This window comes from Colias philodice, chromosome 14, assembly GCF_061535455.1.
Source record: "Colias philodice isolate Cphi_HAF_F1 chromosome 14, ilColPhil1 Martin Lab GWU primary, whole genome shotgun sequence".
Classification (NCBI taxonomy): domain Eukaryota; kingdom Metazoa; phylum Arthropoda; class Insecta; order Lepidoptera; family Pieridae; genus Colias; species Colias philodice.
Genome location: NC_143099.1, coordinates 8,119,225 through 8,140,072, shown reverse-complemented (window position 1 = coordinate 8,140,072; position 20,848 = coordinate 8,119,225). Strand labels below are relative to the sequence as shown.

At 32.3% G+C, this 20,848-nt stretch overlaps 1 protein-coding gene and 1 pseudogene across 1 annotated transcript; one reads left to right on the top strand and one right to left on the bottom strand.

The window, feature by feature from the left end:
• Positions 1-587: 587 nt before the first annotated feature.
• Positions 588-4,212, bottom strand: LOC149482950 (uncharacterized). The gene is made up of 3 exons (XM_089703014.1): positions 3,565-4,212; positions 3,299-3,412; positions 588-3,183 (listed from the first exon to the last, which is right to left on the bottom strand). Exons 1-3 carry the CDS (start codon positions 3,776-3,778, stop codon positions 1,112-1,114), a joined length of 2,400 nt encoding a protein of 799 aa, XP_089559140.1. The 5' UTR covers positions 3,779-4,212; the 3' UTR covers positions 588-1,111.
• A 1,398-nt stretch (positions 4,213-5,610) lies between these two features.
• LOC149482949 (toll-like receptor 7 pseudogene) lies at positions 5,611-10,093 on the top strand (annotated as a pseudogene).
• The last annotated feature ends 10,755 nt before the right edge of the window (positions 10,094-20,848 follow it).

The following is a 20,848-nucleotide window of genomic DNA, read 5'->3' as shown; positions in this document are numbered from 1 at the left end:
TGCAAACGCCTTTGATGCGTCTAAACTCTCAAATCCGAGAGCATCTTGATAGCTTTTATGAGCACATTGAAGTGATTTATGTAAATGTTATACAGCAAGATACCCGTGTTTCCCTCGTAAGACATTTCTCCTATTGGATGATTGACTTTAAAGTGTGTTATATTGACGTTCACATAATTTTATTTGCATAACACATGGATTGAGCAGACGTTTGAATACCGATGAATGCTCGCTGTGAAATAGTCATTTTGAGTTGAATTTTTGAATCGATCAGACTCTGTGTGAAGTATGGAATAAGTTGTGTTCACACTTATGTAAATCGCCTCTTTGCGACGAAACCGTGTTATTTCGAAAAAGGCGATTTTACAGGAGAGCATTTTTAAACTTTCAAAAAGGTATATTAGGTAAATGAACGTTTTTATGGGTTACATCTATAACAAATTATATGAATTATCTTATTAACTATTGCATAATGCAAAAAAAATACCCTAATTTAAAAGATTTTAGGACAAAAAAAGCATTAAAAAAAAAAGGAAAAAATATGTCACATTTTTTCTGAAAAAGTATAAGAAGAACGATGTAGCAAATTAATCTGTCACGTTGTTGATGCTATTATTTTTATTTTATGCTAAATTATAATATAAAAACACATTGTTGAAATTAGAAACATTTATTAAACAGATGAAATAGTTGTAGCTAAACAGTGGTTTCTTTGGACAAAACTATTACTAATCAACAGTTAGTCAGCCTTTATTGAATGTAATCAATATTCTTTTCACTTTATGCTTATTTCTTCTTACATTGTAATCATCTTAATTATATAATCTCAAAAAACTAGTAATCTAAGTTTTCAGTCTCGGTCATAAACTAAGTAATCAGTAAATTTGCACAATTAAGTGCTTACTTTATAAACGTATGTTTATAAAGTAAGCAAAATTCTAAACAAAAAATAATAATTATCAAAACATAAATCTCCTCTATGAGCAAAATCTTAAACATTATAATAACAAAAAACATAAAAATCGCCTATTAAAACTTTAAATAGATAAAACCATATCACTCATATTTTGTGCTGAAATGCCATTCATTTCCAAAACAGTATTATTAAAACTTACAAGGCTTCAAAGAATGGCTTATAATATCTTGGGATGAGGTTTTTATTAACCAAATCCATGATATCCTTTTTCTTTTTTTCGGCTAATCCAGGTTTCCGAGTATAAGCTTTTTTCAATTCAATATTGGTATTGTTACTTATCTTCTTATTCTTCTTCAAAACGATGGCCTTCTTGAACTGTACGTCGGCATACGAATCTTTAAAAAATATGGCATTAGGGTCCTCTTTTTTAACTTGTATTACCTTTATTCCTGAAAACTTCACTGCGTTATTATCTTCATCTTTTACCAGCGCATAGTTCATCAGGTTGCATACATTTTTCCAGTCATTTATATCACAGAAACTCAATTCATTCACATGGAAAGGCTCCCCTTTTTTTCTGGCAGCTTTTATGGCACCAATAAATGCGTCAGGGGTATACATAGGACCTGATCTTAACTGACGTTTTACTTCTCTTTCTATTTGAGAATGGGCTGAATCGCCTTCATTCTGTGTGTGACCCTTGATTAAATATTTATGTGTCACTGACTTGAGATTTGGCAAAGTCTGTACAGCATATAGGTACATCGCTATCATAAACTTGTTTTTTTGCTGGCCAGCACAGTTATCTGAGTAGAAGACAACATCCAGATCTTTGGCCGTTTCTGAAACTTTCATCAGATATTTGAATACACAAGTGCCGATTTCGTTTACGCCTCTGTTAGCGTTTGATTCATCCCATACGAAACATTCAGCATTGTTAGTCTGAATATTATAAATTGTCAAGTTAAGTACATTCAGTTTTGACTTATAGTAAAAAACTGAAATTTCACCCTTAGGGCATTGAAAGACTGCTTGAAGATCGTAAACAGCAACTAAAATATTTTTGTTATTCTTGTCGTTTGCCTTCTCAATTCGTGACAATTGCTTTTCTCTTAGATGCATCTCATAGATTTCTTTTCCTAACTCCTTCTCTTCAGCTGTACTATTTTTATTTACTTCGCATATATCGCACAAGTCTTTTTTTGGAATAAAGAATGAAATGTTAAATTCTTGTGTAAATATGCGATAGAACATCAAGTATGTTGCAAAACGGGTATTTTGGGATTTACATTGTTCAACATAGTCCCTATGGAGATCTGTAATAGCTTTGCTACCATCGATGTAATGTCTTTTCGAGTTAGCACGAATGTAGTGCGATTCAATTTTTGGTATTGACTCAATAAACACTCTTACACCATCTTTTATATTTTCATCCACTTTGTTGTGATTTTGATGACACCCACGATTATCTTTCATTAATGAAATGTTAGTATCTTTATTTTTTTTCTTTAAAGCCGTCTCTATAGGGCGATTATTAATCCCCAAAGTGTTCTTAAAAAACAGTTTACATACTCTAATCTTCACTCCAGAAACAGTCAAAAAGAAAGCATTATTATTATCACGATTTAATGCTATGGTTCCGTCCGGATTAACTTTAACGTATCGATGTTTAGGGACGACTACTTCGATATTGTTTGCGATGAAAGACCATTGCTTTTCAATCTCGCCTAAATCCCAGTATTCTTTTAAAAGTTGTTGTCTTTGCTCCTCAGTGATATTAGATCCACATTTAAATGTACATGTTTCTTTGCAAGATGGTTTTAGTTTACGTTCCGGTATAATTTTATTAGTTTTTGTTGATTTGTATGATTTTCCACAGTTTCTTAGTCGCTTCGCAACATTTTTTTTCCATAATAATTCTCTTTTGGGCCTTTTTTTACCTTTTTTAGTAGGGGTATTATCTGGTTCATTTGACTCTACTTGCGTGGTGCTAACATTTTCGACGGCAGGTGGTTCATTTTCTGATATTAGCAGGTCCTGTTGATTTACGGTATGAAATACAATTTCATGCTCATCTGTTGGGGTCACATTCAGGTCTATAGCATTGAGTACTGTGCTTACAGTAGCTGCACTAGAATGAAAAACGTCTTGATCCTTTCGAAAGTCGATGTTGGTATAGACGTCATTGTTGTCGTCAGATTCTGAAGAGCTCACACGTGCTGGTTTCATAATTTCATAGTTGGGGTCTTTTACGGAATCATCACTATCTAAAAAAAAACCAAAAAAAATCTATTAAACTTTCAATTATCTATAAGTCAGTAAATAAATGTAAGATACAGTTATCGAGTACCCACAATAATATGAGTTTTATTAAATTTATACCTTCGTAGAAAGACGGACCACTGCTTGATGAACTACTGCTACTTGAGGAACTACTGGTGCTACTACTAGTTGATTCACAACGGCGACGATTAGTGACCATTGAGTCTTCTTTGTCTAAAACAATATCAAAATGATAAATATTATGATAACTACCATAATGTTTTCCACGCTTCACTTTACCATCTATAAGCCTCACACGAAACACACGAAAAGACGGGCGTCGAATAACATTACATACAATAAAATTAACTAATAATGTTACTTACATTCGGCAACTGCTGCAGCGCTGCAACCAGTCACCTCCTCATTTCGGTTGCTTTCATAGTTAGTTTCCATTGGAAAAGTTGAATCGCCTTGCTCGATATTATTGTTGTCGCTTTCATTTTCATGTATTTCCATTTGAGAAATGGAATTGCTGTGTTCTCCGTCATTATTTTCTTTTGTTGCTAATAAAACTAAGTATTTGGACCGCGTCCCCATCTGAAAAAATAAGTCTTAATAGTATTTTCTTTTAGTGCTTACAACGTGATAAATCATTATGTATTGCATTGAAATAAGAAACATATCTATAAAAACGGAACAACAATAAATGACCATCACTCATTTCTTGTAATAAAAAACCATTCATCATCAACAATGTTACACCTTATGATATCACAATTCAAAAATGTTATTATTTCAACAACAACGTGATATCAGATTTTATAAAAAGTTGCATTTGAAACATTTTTTCAAGAAAACCGAGTTATATTGCTTTACCACAGTATAATAACAAAAAATATCACTGAATTTAAAGATATGTTTGCAATAAAACTGTGGTACACTCGTGATATCACGTTTTTGCAGAAAACTGAGAGCTCCTTACCTTTGGCGCTTAAAGAGAAAACTAACTTGTCACAGTGTTGAAAACAGAGTACTATATGAAAGGGACAACGCGATAACGCAACGTACCACTGTAGTGACGTCCTTTTCGCTCATGGTCTCGCTGTCCTTCACTTTTAAAACACCACGTTTTTGCACAAAATAAAGTTGAATACGGCGGTTTCGATTATCAAATAAAAAAAAAAAAACATTTTGCGAAATATCACGTTTTTCTCGCAAAGAGGCGAAATGGTATTGGAAAAATACTAGTAAATATGAGCAGTGTTGCTATGGGAACACGTAATTTTTTTACACTTTAGAAAACTCTTATTGTATTTAAATAAGTTATAGCCCATATTATAATGTGTGTATAGTATAAAATAATACAATAGATTATTGGTATGAGAATAATAATTGCAAATAGCGACCGATATCCCTGCTAAGCTTATAGTAAAAATTCCAGTCATACAAAATAGGTATTATGTTCATATAATATAATAGTAACAACGCTTCCTTTTATCAAATTCATATTACGTACCTACAAAAATGATTATTATTTGAAAATTTTTGTAATATATCCGGTAATGGTCAATTAAATGCGTTCTAAATTGTTTATAATAAAAGCGTGTATTATCTGGCAAGGAAACTAGCGCCATCTCTGTTTGAATAGTCATAATTGGAACGTGAACATGAACATATTTTTTCTAAGAACAATTCCTTATTAAAGATAGGTTTATGAAAAGGTAATAAAAATTATATTTTTGTAGTACCTACATTAATAGTCATCCTTTTTAAATATACTTACATAATAATAAATTAACTCTCCATACTTAGATTTTATTCTCTAATAATAGATAATAATTCGCTCTACATGTTCAAACATCTTAGTTTAGATGTCGAGCCAGAAAGATGAATACGAAAGCTTGTTGCAAAATATTGATAAATTCCAACATATGATACACATTTTAAGCTTTTGTTATTTGTATAATATTGTGATGTTACAGTTACCCAACCAGCTTAGTAGGTATAGGTATTAAATCGGAATGAAAAAAACCAAATATTTAAAACAACTTAAAATCCACATCTAAATTGTTCACAAAGTTATTTAGCACACTTGAAACAAAATACGACTTTTTATATCATATTTTGTCTACATTTACAAATTTTAAATATGTTATTTCGTTTTTAGATTGTAAAAGATAGCGCACGATGTCATTATCTTTTATCTCTACGGTTCAAAAGTTTTGTGTCAAAATAAAACTATTCAAGACTCAGGTAAACGAAAGCTGCAAAAAATTGTCAAAGGATATCTAAAAAACGTGTTTAGAGCTACTTCTCACTAGATGGCGTAACGTGTTCTCATTGTTAAAGCTTTTGCGGGCGCGGGGTGAGGAGCTTCCTTGCGTGTTCCTCGTCAGTACTTCCAAGTGCTAAGCACTTCGCTTGACAGTCACAACGCAACTGCGCCGCGGAGAGGTCGCGTCACAACGCGCACCGATTTTCCGTACACGCTCTTAATATTTAATAACACAAAACTGTCAAGTATCAAACTTGTCGATGTATAAAAAATTAAATTTGTGCTACCCAAAACGGACAATTATTGTACAATAAAATGGACTTTAGTGAAGTGAAATGTTAGCAAGTTTTTATCCTTCGTTTGAGTGGTCTACGTTCCTAGTTTCGGAAATGGTGATATCGACCCACGGAGAGTGTTTATGAGACGTTCATTTGTGGAAAAAATATGTCTGTGATAATGTTCAGTGTAACGGCTGTGCTTTGTGCGTTGCTACAACTCGGATCGGCCGTGTTCCCCTACGGCTCAGACAAATGTGTGCGAGTAAACGAAAGAGACTCTGAAAGTAGCGTGCTGTGTAAAATAAGGACTCTTGAATCTGATGGCAGTAGTATAACTTCAGTGTCTACGGATGTACATCGTTTGGCTATTGAGTGCAATCATCTCCTACTGTTTGAAAGCACATTGAGGGCACATTATTTTAGCTCTATCGTCGGTCTCACAGAATTATCAATTAGTAACTGCAAACTACTACACATTCCCAACAACACTTTTAATGATTTAAGAAAATTGAGGAGGTTAAAGCTTCGATCGAAAAACTTCGAGTGGAGTCCTACCAAGAATCTCGAGTTATCTTTGAACTCGTTCAATGGATTATCGGAATTGCAGGCGTTAGATCTCGCTCAAAATAACATCAAGTTTGTTCCTTCCGGCGTGTTCTGTTCTTTGGAAAACTTGAACACTTTGAACTTGACGCATAATAGAATAAGGACCGTCGGCCAGATTGGATTTGGACAAGGCTGCGGTTCAAACCTTCATAACTTGGACTTAAGCCATAATGAAATTAAATCACTGCCAGCTGACTCAGAACTTCTGAAATTAAGAAGTTTGCAGCATCTATTTTTACAACATAATAATATAACGGACATATCAAGCGAAGCATTTGATGGCCTCGTATCTATGAGGGTTCTCAACATATCACATAATCGATTACATACATTACCGGCGGGAATATTTGCGAATGCGAGAGAGTTGAGAGAAATCTACCTCAATGACAATTCTCTGTTTGAACTAGCAGGTGGAATTTTTAATCGGCTTGAACAGTTGATTGTTTTGGATCTGTCGAGTAATCAGCTTACTAGCAATCACGTTGATGATGGAACATTTCTCGGTCTGATTCGCCTAATAGTTTTAAATTTGTCTAACAATGCGTTAACACGAATTGATGGGAAAACATTCAAAGACTTGTTTGTATTACAAATATTAAACTTGAAAAACAACTCAATTGGATACATCGAAGACAATGCTTTCCTGCCTTTGTACAATTTACATACATTGAATTTAGCCGAAAATCGTTTACATACAATCGATGAAAACTTATTTAATGGCTTGTTTGTTCTTAGCAAATTAACCCTCAATAATAATTTGTTAGTGAACATTGATAGAAAAGCTTTTAAAAATTGTTCCGATTTAAAAGAATTAGACTTGAGCTCTAATCAATTACTTGATGTTCCGGATGCTTTGTGGGAGCTGCCTTTTTTGAAGACTTTAGATTTAGGCGAAAATCAAATATCAGACTTTAGAAATGGTTCATTTAAGAACCTTAATCAATTAACCGGATTAAGACTTATCGATAATCAGATTGGAAATCTGAGTGTTGGCATGTTTTGGGATTTACCAAGCTTACAAGTGCTGAATATAGCGAAAAACAAAATTCAAGCCATAGAAAGAGGGACATTCACACGAAACGCTCAACTGGAAGCTATAAGACTAGATGGAAATTTTTTAACGGATATCAACGGTGTGTTTTCAACTTTATCCAGTCTGCTGTGGCTCAACTTGTCTGAAAATCATCTTGTGTGGTTCGACTACGCGTTTGTGCCCAGTAATTTAAAGTGGTTGGACATTCACGGCAATTTTATAGAACACTTGGGCAATTATTACAAATTGCAAGACGAAATTCATATAAAAACTTTGGATGTTAGTCATAATAGAATAGTGGAAATATCGCCTATGGCCATACCTAACAGTGTCGAGTTACTTTTTATTAATAACAATTATCTAAATAGTATTCATGTGAACACTTTTTTCGATAAAAAGAATCTAACGCGTGTGGACATGTACGCCAATGAACTAGTGCATTTAGAATTAAATAGTTTACGCTTATCAACCGTTCCCGGTAATAGAACGCTGCCGGAGTTTTATGTCGGCGGTAATCCATTCCAGTGTGACTGTACGATGGAGTGGCTTCCAATAATAAACAATATGACCGCGATGAGACAGTACCCGCGTGTGATGGACTTAGAAAATGTTATGTGTAAAATGACGAACACTCGTAGTGGTACCCATGTTCCCTTGCCTAATCTCAAAACATCGGACTTTTTGTGCGAATACGAAACTCATTGTTTTGCAATTTGCCATTGCTGTGATTACGACGCGTGTGACTGTGAAATGACTTGTCCACAAAATTGTACCTGCTATCACGACCCGTTGTGGAATACTAATGTCATCGACTGTTCCGGCCAATCGTCCATGGAGATACCACATAAAATACCCATGGATGCAACTGAGGTATTCCTAGATGGTAATAACATAAAAGAGTTACAAAATCATGTATTTATTGGACGTCAAAAGATGAGATCTCTCTATGTAAATAATAGTAATGTAGATAATATTCAAAACAGAACATTTGCGGGCCTCAACGCTTTAGAGATCTTGCATTTAGGAAACAACAAATTGAAAGAATTAAATGGCTACGAATTTCATCAACTCAGTAGTTTGAAAGAATTGTTCCTACAAAATAATTTAATAAGCCATATCGCAAACATATCATTTCTCTCTTTGAAGTCGTTAGAAATGTTACGCTTAGATGGGAATAGATTAGTGGACTTTGATGTGTGGACGCTTAGCAGTAGTCCTCATTTGAGAGCATTATCGCTCGGTAATAATTTATGGTCATGCAAATGCCGTTACTTACAAGAACTGACTTCGTATTTGGCTGAGAATGCACAAAAAATTGTTGACATTACCGACGTGTGGTGCTGGAACGGTGACGCGCGGCCGCCACAGAAAAAAGAGCTTAATTTAAACGGCACCGCCTGCAGCGATTATTATGCCGATAATAACTCCGCCATCGGAAGTATGTTAGTGTCAAACTATGTTCCCATGATGGTCTCGACGCTTACCGGTTTTATGTTAATTTTATTAGCCCTTGTCGTGCTATTCCTCTTCAGAGACTCGCTTCGAGTTTGGCTGTATACTAATTGTGGGATTCGAGTATTTGCATTAAATGGTACATTTGAAGAAACTGAAAAGCTTTATGATGCGTATATTTGCTACAGCCCTAAAGACGAAGAATTCGTTATACAATCATTAGCTAATGAGTTAGAAAATGGAAATCCGTCTTACCACCTCTGCCTTCATTATAGAGACATACCGCACCACGGCGCACAATACATGCAATGTGCGCCGCCGGTGGTCGAGGCAGCGGAAGCTTCTAAACGAGTAATACTAGTGCTAACAAGAAACTTTATGCAAACAGAATGGTCTCGGTACGAATTCCGACAAGGGCTCCACGAAGCACTAAAAGGATGCATTTATAAATTAGTTCTAATAGAAGAGTGCTCCGTGGTTGCGGACGCAATGTGCGACCCCGATTTGCGGCCGTATCTTAAAACGGGGTCCCGATTACGATGGGGACAAAAGAGATTTTGGGAGCGGCTCAGGTATATGATGCCAGACGCCTCGCATCCCAACCACAAGACGCGAACGCATAATTATAGAAAAAATATCAACACGTATACTTTAGATTCATCTGTACCGAGCGGGGGTAATAGAACTTTGCCATATCCCGATAAATCGCCTGTGATAAGTGGCTCGGGGCAGGGAGCTAGCGCGCCTCCCGAGTATAGTACTGAAGTACGACAATCGCCTTCGGCGGTGAGACAGACGCAGGGAGTAGCGTACGGCCCCGATGGGAGGCCAATATCAGATCATATTTATTCATCAATAGATTCTGACTATTCGTCGTTAGAACACGGCATGGCACCGGGGCGAAGACGAGACCTTCGTCAGTGGCCCCCTCCACCGCCATTAGTTGACACGGGCAATGCCGTACAAGCTTACCTAGTCTAGGAGCTTACAAGCTCATTCTCAGTCACATTGTAAATATTTCCCTAGATGTTTATATGTTTATGTAAATATTGTAATTATTAGTTATTAAGTGCTAAACCAAAATTTTATGTAAGTGAACTTATTATTGCCTGTTTGTTATTCTGTGCATAGGTTTCGTAATAAATTTATAAAGACTGCTGTAGCATATTGTAATATTGTAAATAGCAAAACCAAGTGATGATACTACATGAATATCAGTAATATTGCGTTATTTATACAAATAAAAAATAAAATGATGATGATTTATATCTCTGCATTTTGATTTTATCCTTCTTTCTCAATCAAATTCAATGAAATTAGTAAATTTTAAAGTTCACATATACTACTCAATAAACATTATAATGCTCTAAATTAATTGAGCTGTATCATATTTTACAATAAAGTAACTACATATTTAAAAGTAAAATCATTTATTTCAGTTTTGTTCAAGGTTTCGAATTAATTACCGTAAACTGTCATTGTAAAGTTTAATTAATTAATATTGATTACTTAATTACACAATTTGGGCCATAATTATTTGTCAAATTGACTTCCAAATTAAATCTAAAATGAGTATATTTTGTTCATTGTTGATATAAAACAATAACTTTTGACTTAACCTATAATAGAAGATCATATTCTTACAACAATGCCCATTTTTATTACAATATTATGCAAAATACACTTTTGAACAGACAATTGCCAACAAAATTCGCACACAGATTTATCTCAACGAAACACTCATAGTTTTTATTACACACATTATAATCCCGTTAGAATGGAAGCCTACACAAATAAAATAAGACACAAATCATAAGAATGGACTCATTTCATTCAGTAGTAAAGTATTGTAGTTAGTAGTTACCATAATCGGAAATTCAATTTGGCTCCAACCCAGATTGAGTTCCTTCATAATGCATTTATTTGTCTTAGATTCTTATTCTCAATGCGTCATACTGTTACAGTATTTTTATAAGGTAGCTATTATAATTTAAATTAAGTTTTAATGTGTTGTTTTTGTGACTGAGTTTAATTGTGCGTCGCAAATCTAGTAAATTCGTTGGTAATTTGGCACAAATAAATAAAAATATGTTTTATTCCATTCAATATTTTGTTTATACCTACTATTTTTTCGTTTCTATTTTTACATATACCAAATGATAATTATGTCCTGATATTAATTTATTAACATCGAAAGTTTCAAGTTCATTTCTTATCGATCAAATTCTATACATTGTATTAATAATAATTGTCGGCTCCACTTTTATTGAAAGCTAATGCATTCATGTTTAAAACATTCACTTTAGATAAATACTAAATAGTTTAACTAGATAAATACTATTTATTGTCGTGCCTTACTTCTATCGTTTTTATCCTCACAACTTTCTTTATATATATTCTACAATCTACAGCATACCGGGGCTCTGTCGCAACTCGCAACTTGTATTTCAGTAAAAAGTGCGTCAAATCGCGTGCCTGCTTTACGGACTGGAACAAAAGGATTTTTTACAACCCAATCTTTTGTTCTTGTTTCATTGACGTCGCTTCTCAATTTTATCTCGGAACTATTTTCAACTCTACCATCCTTTTTATCTTTCGGTTACACAACTACATACATTTAATTAACTAGATTGTTTAACAAATTTTATTTAGCAACAAAAAGCGTTTCTAAACGTTCATTCAGCTGTTACAAGCATTAAAGTCTAGCTCGGGATTAGCATTAATAGGGCAATGATAAAGGATTAACTCTAGAGACAAACAGGAATACAATTTTTCCCCACCGGACGCGATATCCGCTGGCACACGTGACCAGATTCGTCTAGTTAGTCGGCGTATACTGAGCCTTGTTTATAATTCTATATTGACTTTTGTGTCACAATGAACGCGACTGCTATAATAATATATTGTTATAGCGTGTTGTATGATGGTCGATGTCCTTACGAAGGAATATGTAGTGGTGAATTAGCTTTTGACGTAAACTTTTTAAGTACCTATGACGTATGAGTAATAACTTGCTAGGTATAGTTATGTAGGTACTTATCTACAATTGCGAATTATGTCGTGTTGTGTGATGGTAGATATCCTTACGATGTTTAGGAATGTTAGAATTAGCTTTTTACGTAAAACTTATTCGTTTGAATTATCATGTTGTCTGTAAAATGTAAACAAGACTTTTCTATTTTGATGAAAAGTTTTAATACTGGAACTTAATGAAAAGTTTTTACTTAAATTTATTTATAATGATATACTTAAGTAGATATCTTCTTTATAATGAAAGAACAATATTCAGTAAGTGCGAAGTTATTTCAAGCTCAAGCAACACAATAAAGTCTATTTTTGTACCAATTTAAAATTATTTAAGGTATCATCTTATGAAACTTGAACAAAGAGCTGAATCACAAGCCGACGAACTTTTTACTTAAGTAGGTAACTGAATAATAAATATCCTTTTAATGATTTTAAATATGTATATTACCATAGCGTTTTTTGTTTATGTTCGGTAGATTTTATACGCAAAACACGTGTACGACAAATTTTGACATCTGCTTGTCCGTGAGGCGACGCAAATTGAATTTTTTGCGTCTCGTGTCTCCTTAAAGCTTGTATTAGGACTAGGTTATAGACGGTAGAAGGTTTATAAAATTTTCTGATATTTATACGAATACATACTATTTGTTTCATAGAGAATTATATGTTATATATACATTAGTTCTACTCTCTGTATTAAAGTTGTCAGTTTGTAAAATCCTGTGTGCTCTTATGGGGTATGGGTCAGATGCAGATGCATATAACATCTGTTTCTCTGATCTATAATCTTATATGTATATAAAAATGAATCGCAAAATGTGTTGGTAAGCGCGTAACTCGAGAACGGCTGAACCGATTTCGATAATTCTTTTTTTATTATATTCCTTGAAGTAGGTACTAGGATGGTTCTTATGTAGAGAAAACTTAAACATGTACCACGGGCGAGGCCGCTAGTATTCAATAATATCAGCAGTATCTTTTGTATTTCATCAGTGTGAGGTTTCTTTAAATCTCTACCTGGGATCTAACCTAGTAGATACTTACGTACTTTCAATTATTGCTTCCATCCTAGTAACTGCTTATCAAACCGTATCTATTGATGAAATAAATTTTACTATAAATACAATGGTCCAGTCTAGCGGTATTAGATAAAAATTGATTTCTTAAAAAATCTATTTGACTCTATGCTCTATTAAAATTAAATTTAGGACTACTAATAAAAATAACCGCATTCATTATGTTAATTGAATAACTCTAATAAAGTATTTATTAACGCAATAAATAATGAACTCAAATCATAATTATAGATTAATTGAATAGCGTTAGTGTAGAGCTACCCTTAATCATAAAACTCTGAATACCTATGAACTAATTTCTATAATAATTAATGGTATATTAAAAGTCAATTAATTTCAATTAGATCGTAATTTGATATGTTCTTTTATTACTGCCCACTCGATCATAATAATTATTATACATTTCATATTAGGTACTTACCTCTGGCAAGTAACTCGATAAAAAATATATATAAAAACAATTCATTATGTTAAGTTGATATGTTCTCAATTTTTTACAGTAACTAATTATGAACTTATGTACCTAACAATTTAATGTTATGATACAGATAAGGCTAGTTCCATAGGTACATATATAGAAAGCTTTATACAAAATGTATTTAGATGTGAACAAAGGGGTTGTTAACAATAAACGAAAATACAGAATATAATATGACGAGTACATATAGGTCTAGTTCTTCAAGGTTTCGACTTTCGAGACAAGATGCTTTGCTACTATAAATGCCAAAATATTAGCTCTAATTTCGCTCTACATTCTTTTTTATTCGTTATTCTATATGATGAAACTATACCTACTACAAATAGTCAATATACCAATAAATCATATCCGAATAAAAGCTCTTTTCGAAACGACATCGAATGCACTGAATGTAATGAAATGGCGTTAAATAAACTCAGTTTGTTAAGCCGATCATTAATTTTCAGTGCGACAGGCAATTTCAAATGTTTGCAATAAATTACCAATGCCGAAGTTTGTCCTGCTCAAATAAAACAGAGAATCGTAGAATCTGTGAATTGAACTTGTTATAAACAAATATGTTCCCTGTGGAATTCATTTCAAATGTTTTATTTGTGTGATATATCACGTATTTAAGCTTTAGGAATATAGTTATAATTGTGATATTTTGGGTGTAAATTGTAGAGTTTTTCTTTAGTGATATGAGTGTCAAATACATCATAGATTGAAATTTTTTTCCTCTGTAAGTTTATGAATATAGCCTTCACTACATACTTACATAGTATAAAACAAAGTCGCTTTCTCTGTCCCTATGTCCCTATGTATGCTTAAATCTTTAAAACTACGCAACGGATTTTGATGCGTTTTTTTAATAGAACGAGTAATTCGAGAGGAAGGTTTTAGTATATAATTTATTAGGTTTTAGACAAAGCGGGCGAAGCCGCGGGTGAGCTAGTTAGATATAATTCTAATAAAATAAATTACAATAAGCTTGCATTTAATAATATAAATTATAAATATTAAGCGCTAGTGACCTTATATAAATTATTAATTTACTATTAAAATAAATAAATTACATCATTTAACAAATCATAAACACGTACAGTTTTTAACTTTACTTCGTAATAATTTGAGAAGCATTACAAATTTCAAAACTAAAATTCCGATCGACTCAAATCGCTAAGCTCGTACTAATGATGTTAATTTCGAAGTACATTAGCACCTCTGCTTTTAATTCTCTCTTTGTAAACAATAATATACTCACGCAATAACAAATGGTATTCTTGGTATTAATACGTTCTTCTTATGTTTCTTTATTTATGTTACTGCAAATATGCTATTTCTTTGTACATATTATCACTCTTTAGCCATAATTACTAGACGTTTAACCGCTTGCTAGGAAAACCCGTTGTAAGAAATTTCATCACGTATTTTTACAAGAAATTTATAAGTATGTTATTATAACTACACTAAATATCGCCAATAGGTAAATAAATAAAACAAAAAAATGTCACCGTGTGTACAATTTATAAATATATTTAACTTTCAATACTTTTGTATGATATATTTGGAGAATTTAAAGTTACGTCCTTACTTTTACTACTGATAATAAAATAAAATTGACTCGGCCAACCATAGAAATAAATTGATGTCCACCATTATGTGTATTTAGGCGTAATTTTTATAACATTCGAACTACTTTCTCGTATTTCTGTAATTTGCATCAATTTTTTGCGGTACATTACAATTTACAATAAATATGTTGAGACACTTTCTTTAACATTAGTTTTGTATATTGCATGTTCTTGGTTAAATTAAACGCTTTCACTTCGCGTTCAGTTATTAACCCTAGAACCGTACCCTGGGGTACAAATGAAAAAAAATTCAGAAAATCTTCTATATCTTTTTTTCTAAACAACGGTTTCTTTTGCGCGTTCGTGTATTTATCGGGGATGAGGAGACACGTAGATACCGTATTCGATCAGTGGTCAAGCTATTGAGAACACGTCGTACGAACCTGTTGGGGTACTCCAGTACCCCTGGGTACTACGAACGTAAGTATTTCAAGGTTCATTTATTTTATTTTTTCGCCTTTTGGTCCTTTTATTTTATATTTTTTATTGATAAATTTGATGTACAATTATAAGTTTACTTTACATTCATGTTATATACATACTGTTATTGTTAAATAGTGTAGGAATTTGTATTTTTAACAAATTTATGATTTGCTGCATGATTTGAATACCTGAGTTATTCATTTTCTTTTTTTGATGGCAAATAATGGATGAATTTTGATTTTTTTGTGGGAGGTGGAATAACAAAAAGAGCTGGTACTTGGTGAGGCATCAAAATATGAACCTGACGAAAATTTTTTAATTTTTTTCTTATAAAAACTTCACCTAGAAGAATGATTTCAGTGCATAACTTTGCCAATGTCTCTACAAATAAGTAATGGAGATATTTTAGGACAACAATTACCAATAACTGCAGGGACCACTGCTTTTTCAAAATCTGAGATGTAACTGTGAATATCCACGTTAAAATTTCGTCAGCCCCGCACACAATGCAGGAAGTGAAAACTTTTAATAAATTTTGATCACCAACGTAAAGTGTGTGTAAATTGTAGAAAAAATATAAAAATTCCATTATAAATTAAATTATTATGACCTAAATGAATGTTAAGATGACCTTAATAAGACAACATTCAAAAAAGTTAATAATCTTTTTGTAATCTATTTTTTTTCATAGGGGTACACTTGTACCCCTGGGTACCGTTAATGAAATTTTAATATGGGTACGGTTCTAGGGTTAAACGATGTTTAATCGTGGTTTAAACCACTAATTTGACATGCTCCATTTGAGGCATGTTTAAAAAAATATCTCTAAATACCTCTTTCGTTTTGTCGTGTTTCGTACGCGACCGTAAAGTTGGTATTGGTTTGTTTGAATCATAATAACAATCCTCAAGGTCATTGATTCTGAGAGAACAGTTAAAAGCTCGATCAGCTTTGTACTCTAGGCTCTAGCAGCTGTCAAGTAATTATTATTGATCTATGACTATTGGGAGCGACATAGGTACAGTACTTAACGAGAACAATATGACATTTAAGTTACCTGTTTTTTACTAATTACCTATGACTTATGTAGGTAAATACCTAGTGCAGGTAGCAAAATTTTCACTAGGTTTAGTGAAAAATTCAAAATTTAATTAATTACAATCTAAATAACTTTTTATTCTTATTTATTATGATAAGTAAATCTGGGAAAATAATAAATATTTTCTTACACAATTCCCACATTCTTATCGTTTCGCTGGTTGCTAATTTGCAAAGAATACCACACAAACGTTTTAATAGCGAAATGACAATGTCTCGGCAACTTTCTCTACCTAATATACTCAATTTATACTTTCATTAAGTAATTGTGTGACCTCTGCAGCCTACAATTCACTTGAAAAGCCACCTCTAATTGCACTATTCAACATTATTGCTTCAATACAGAATGTTTGTGTGGAATAAAACTATACTTTTTATGCTTATAGTAAAATTTAAGTACCAATTCATTCTAGTATTTATTTATTTTTTCATAAATTAGAATAATTTAATGTATAAGACTTTTTGCACATGACTAAAAATTGTACTAAGAAACCAGTAACATAGTTTTGAACAAAACATCTTTAAGCGTAGGAATTGCCACTGATCGTAAAATGTGTTTTCTCAACACTCAAACATTACGCATTTTTTAAATGAACAGCCTCGGAAGCTCATCTTTTTGCCGAGCAAGTAAGACAATTGACCATAAAATCCATCGTACGTGTCACAAAAAGAGAAAGCTTACCGTCCGTTCTAATGTTCCGTTTCTAAGAACATTATGTCTTATTTAAGTCAGGAAAAAATGCCGAAAGAAAAGGCAAAATGGGCAATAAATGTCCCCCGTCAGACTTTAAGATAAAAGTTTGTATTGCTACCGAACGCAACAATATTTGAGCTGTAAACGTCCCCTGTTTTATTGCAACATTGTTACACATTAAAGATTTTTTTATTTAGTTTTGACGCGAAAACAATGAACATTTTGCTTCTGTTTTTAAATAAAGGGACGGTAGCTGTTGTGAAACCTACCATTGTGTTCTTATTGACGCTTTCAATTATATTACTTTTGTCGGTTTAAATCAGGGTAATTAAGACCGAAGGCATATTGAGTTAAGTGTAACGGTTCTATATAAACAAGGGAGGTACGTGTTATTATTAAACAAAACAGGTCAATAGAATTGGATCTCACGATATTTTATATTCGCTAACACTGAACCAGTCTATACCTTACATAACCTTTATAGTTTCTAACAATTATATTAGTATATAATATTTTAACACAAAACGTTTTAATTAAATAATCATCTTTTTACAAAAATTAAAGTTGTAATGAAGATTAATTCAAGCTGTATATCCATAATTATAAAAATAACCACATAATTCTAGTCTAGTTTTTCATAATTAAAAAGCGCATCTAGCTTCCGCTGCAGTTCTCTCATCAAAAGAATTTCAGACGTTCAAAACTTCAAAGATGGCGCCGATAATTACGACACATACGGCGAAGTTTTTCGTCGTTTTTGTAACATACCGGCATTACACATGCGGAATCAGTAGACCGAAACCGATCAAACGCATAGACATTGAGTTTTATTGCGCGGTAACTTTGTAATGGCGTGTTTATGTCAAATGCTCCCCTTTGTGCTTAAAAACGTCGATGCCGAATTATGGCTAATGGTAAAATAGGGTTGTTTATGAATTTGGTAAAACATCAATGATTCAGTAATACTTCTGATCCTGACTGATAAGAATGTATTAGTAATAAATAATAAATGATGTAGGAACCAATGTCTCTTAGTCTTAAGTTAATGTAAAGCTGAGTTTTCTTTGCTTAGTAACGTTAGAATTAAAGAAATTTAAAACAGATAATTGATATGAAAAATATGATTATTTTGCAAGTTGTATCGATCTTCATATTAAAATATATACAAGGAAATAATTAAATTGAAACGAAAACGTTCATAAATACCACAAATCTTCATTCCTTGAACTATAAAATATTTATTTTATCTAGTTATAATAATTTCATACTTAAGCTTAAAAAATTATAACATAATATTAAAACAAGTTACAGACTAATATAAATTAATTTGTGTGTTTGCTCTCCTATTCGTTTATTTTATTTTATATTGACTTTTACATTAATAATATTAAACACACAGAACAGACATTAAACACAACAACGTAGGTTTTATAATATTATGTTTAATCTGACCTACATACACTGATAAATCATGTTTAAAACATCATCTCATAAATGCCAGATGCATTTTATCATACATTTTAGTATGCTTCGAACATTTTACAACCCGAACTATTTATACGTATACCTATTGTCTTAAAAATATTAAACCTATTGTCATAAAACATATTATGTAAATACTATCTATTCATAGTTTATTTGAAAAGTTTTAGGCAATTCAGTCCCAGTCCACTCGTAAATCATCGAAGCTTCTGTTGTGCTCAAGTCGGACCTTTCCTTTTATGACTCTTTTGTTTAAAACTTTTATTGGCTCTACCGTTCCGAAAACTAATTTATTCAAAACTTGGGATAACGTTTGGAACTCGAAAAACTTTTTACGTCTCAATTTTACGATTTTCGCACTTTGTTTAAAGAGGTTACCGATTAATGTTGAATTTCTTTTATTCGTGCAATTATCTGGAATTTATGTTGGAATAATTAAACATCCCTTTATTCCCTATTTATTAAGCCGTTACCATTCTTAAAATATGTATAAAATAAATAATACTCACTTAATATAGAACTTTCAGAATGTGAAATGAACTACCTTGGGAAGGACGACATTTACAACGCAGATAAATAAATTATTTCTATATTATTTTATAAGGTATTTAGATGATAAGGTAACTTTTAATTTTAAATTATTTTTTAAATGTAATTAAGGGGCATATAACATGTATTCGACTAAATTCTGACGACTTATAGTATAATATTTCATTCAACGTTAATTTTGTGCCGGGAGCGTCAATTAATTATAGAATTATAACGTGAATTAAAGAAATCTGACTTTTACCACCTAATGGCTGATGATTTGTAATAATTGCTTGTTTTAAATTACTCAACCCGTGTACAAATTACTTAAAGAACTGAACGACTCTTAAGAATTATTGAGGCAAATTATGTTTAGGAGGAAGGGCAATCAATGTGGGTAGTGTGGTGTTATGGCCAAGAATATAGCTTAAGAGTCGTAGTTTATTTTGATATTTCGTTTTATTTAGAGCGGTACCGTGTTCATCCTTATTAGTGAATCGCTACATTGTGCTAATGTGTCGTAGATAACTTGCGATGTTATTACGAATGATAGAAAATATTCTAATAATTGATAAAAATATTATAATTATTAGTAAATAAAGTTTACTCTTCAACAATTCTAAATTAAACTAGAAATTAAAATGTATTGCTAGACATTAATTTGTAAAGCTGTCCAATGTGTACCTACTCTAATATTAGGTATTTATTATAATATATTATTTTCCCTGTAGGTATCCCTATGATAATATTAATACCCCTTTTCTTCTCAAACACAATTTTCACTTTCTTTCAAATTTTTATTAAAATACACATTTTTTCAATGTTAATTAAAAACGTTACCAATCATTGTTTCCAATTTATTCATCAGCTCTTATCACCGGCTACCAGAATTGATTGAAGCATCCGTGGCAGCGATTAAGCATGCTTTAGTGGGTAACGGTAGCTCACGGTGATTCTTAACACGTACCTTATTGTTGGGCATTGTTTATGTTATATTGGGCTTTTGTTCATATTTAAAACTTGATAGAATGTTAAAGAGCCTGTTGATAGAGGTGCATATTGAATTGATGTTTTATGTTGCTAATTTTCCTAGTTTTGTCTAGTAGGTATTTAAAGTGTAAAATTCAAACACATAATGCGTGTTTATTTTTCAATCAATAAGAAGTCTTGGATTTTTTTCATCACTTTTAAAATAAGCTGAATATTGCCGCATCAATAAAGTTTCTGTGATATATTGCAGTGAATACGATAACAACGTTATTTAAATAATATTAAACGATTAAATAATGAAATAAACTTTTAATGTGCTGTATCCATTTAGATTCTGAATAAAGTGATTACCAGCTCCTTGAATAACGCATTCAAAGCTTTACCTGAATCTAATCATAGCTCATAACGGTAATTCACGGAAGATATAACCCGGCTAATAGAAGTGAATCATAAATATTATAACCCCTTATAGGTGCGAGCGAGATAGCACGATATCAAACGCTCATGTGCAAGAGAGATGGCATGCACTTGACCGCCGGGTTAGATGGTTTTCTTTATTAACGCAGGTTATAATATGATTAATAGATGTCAATCCATTGAAATAAACACCAATA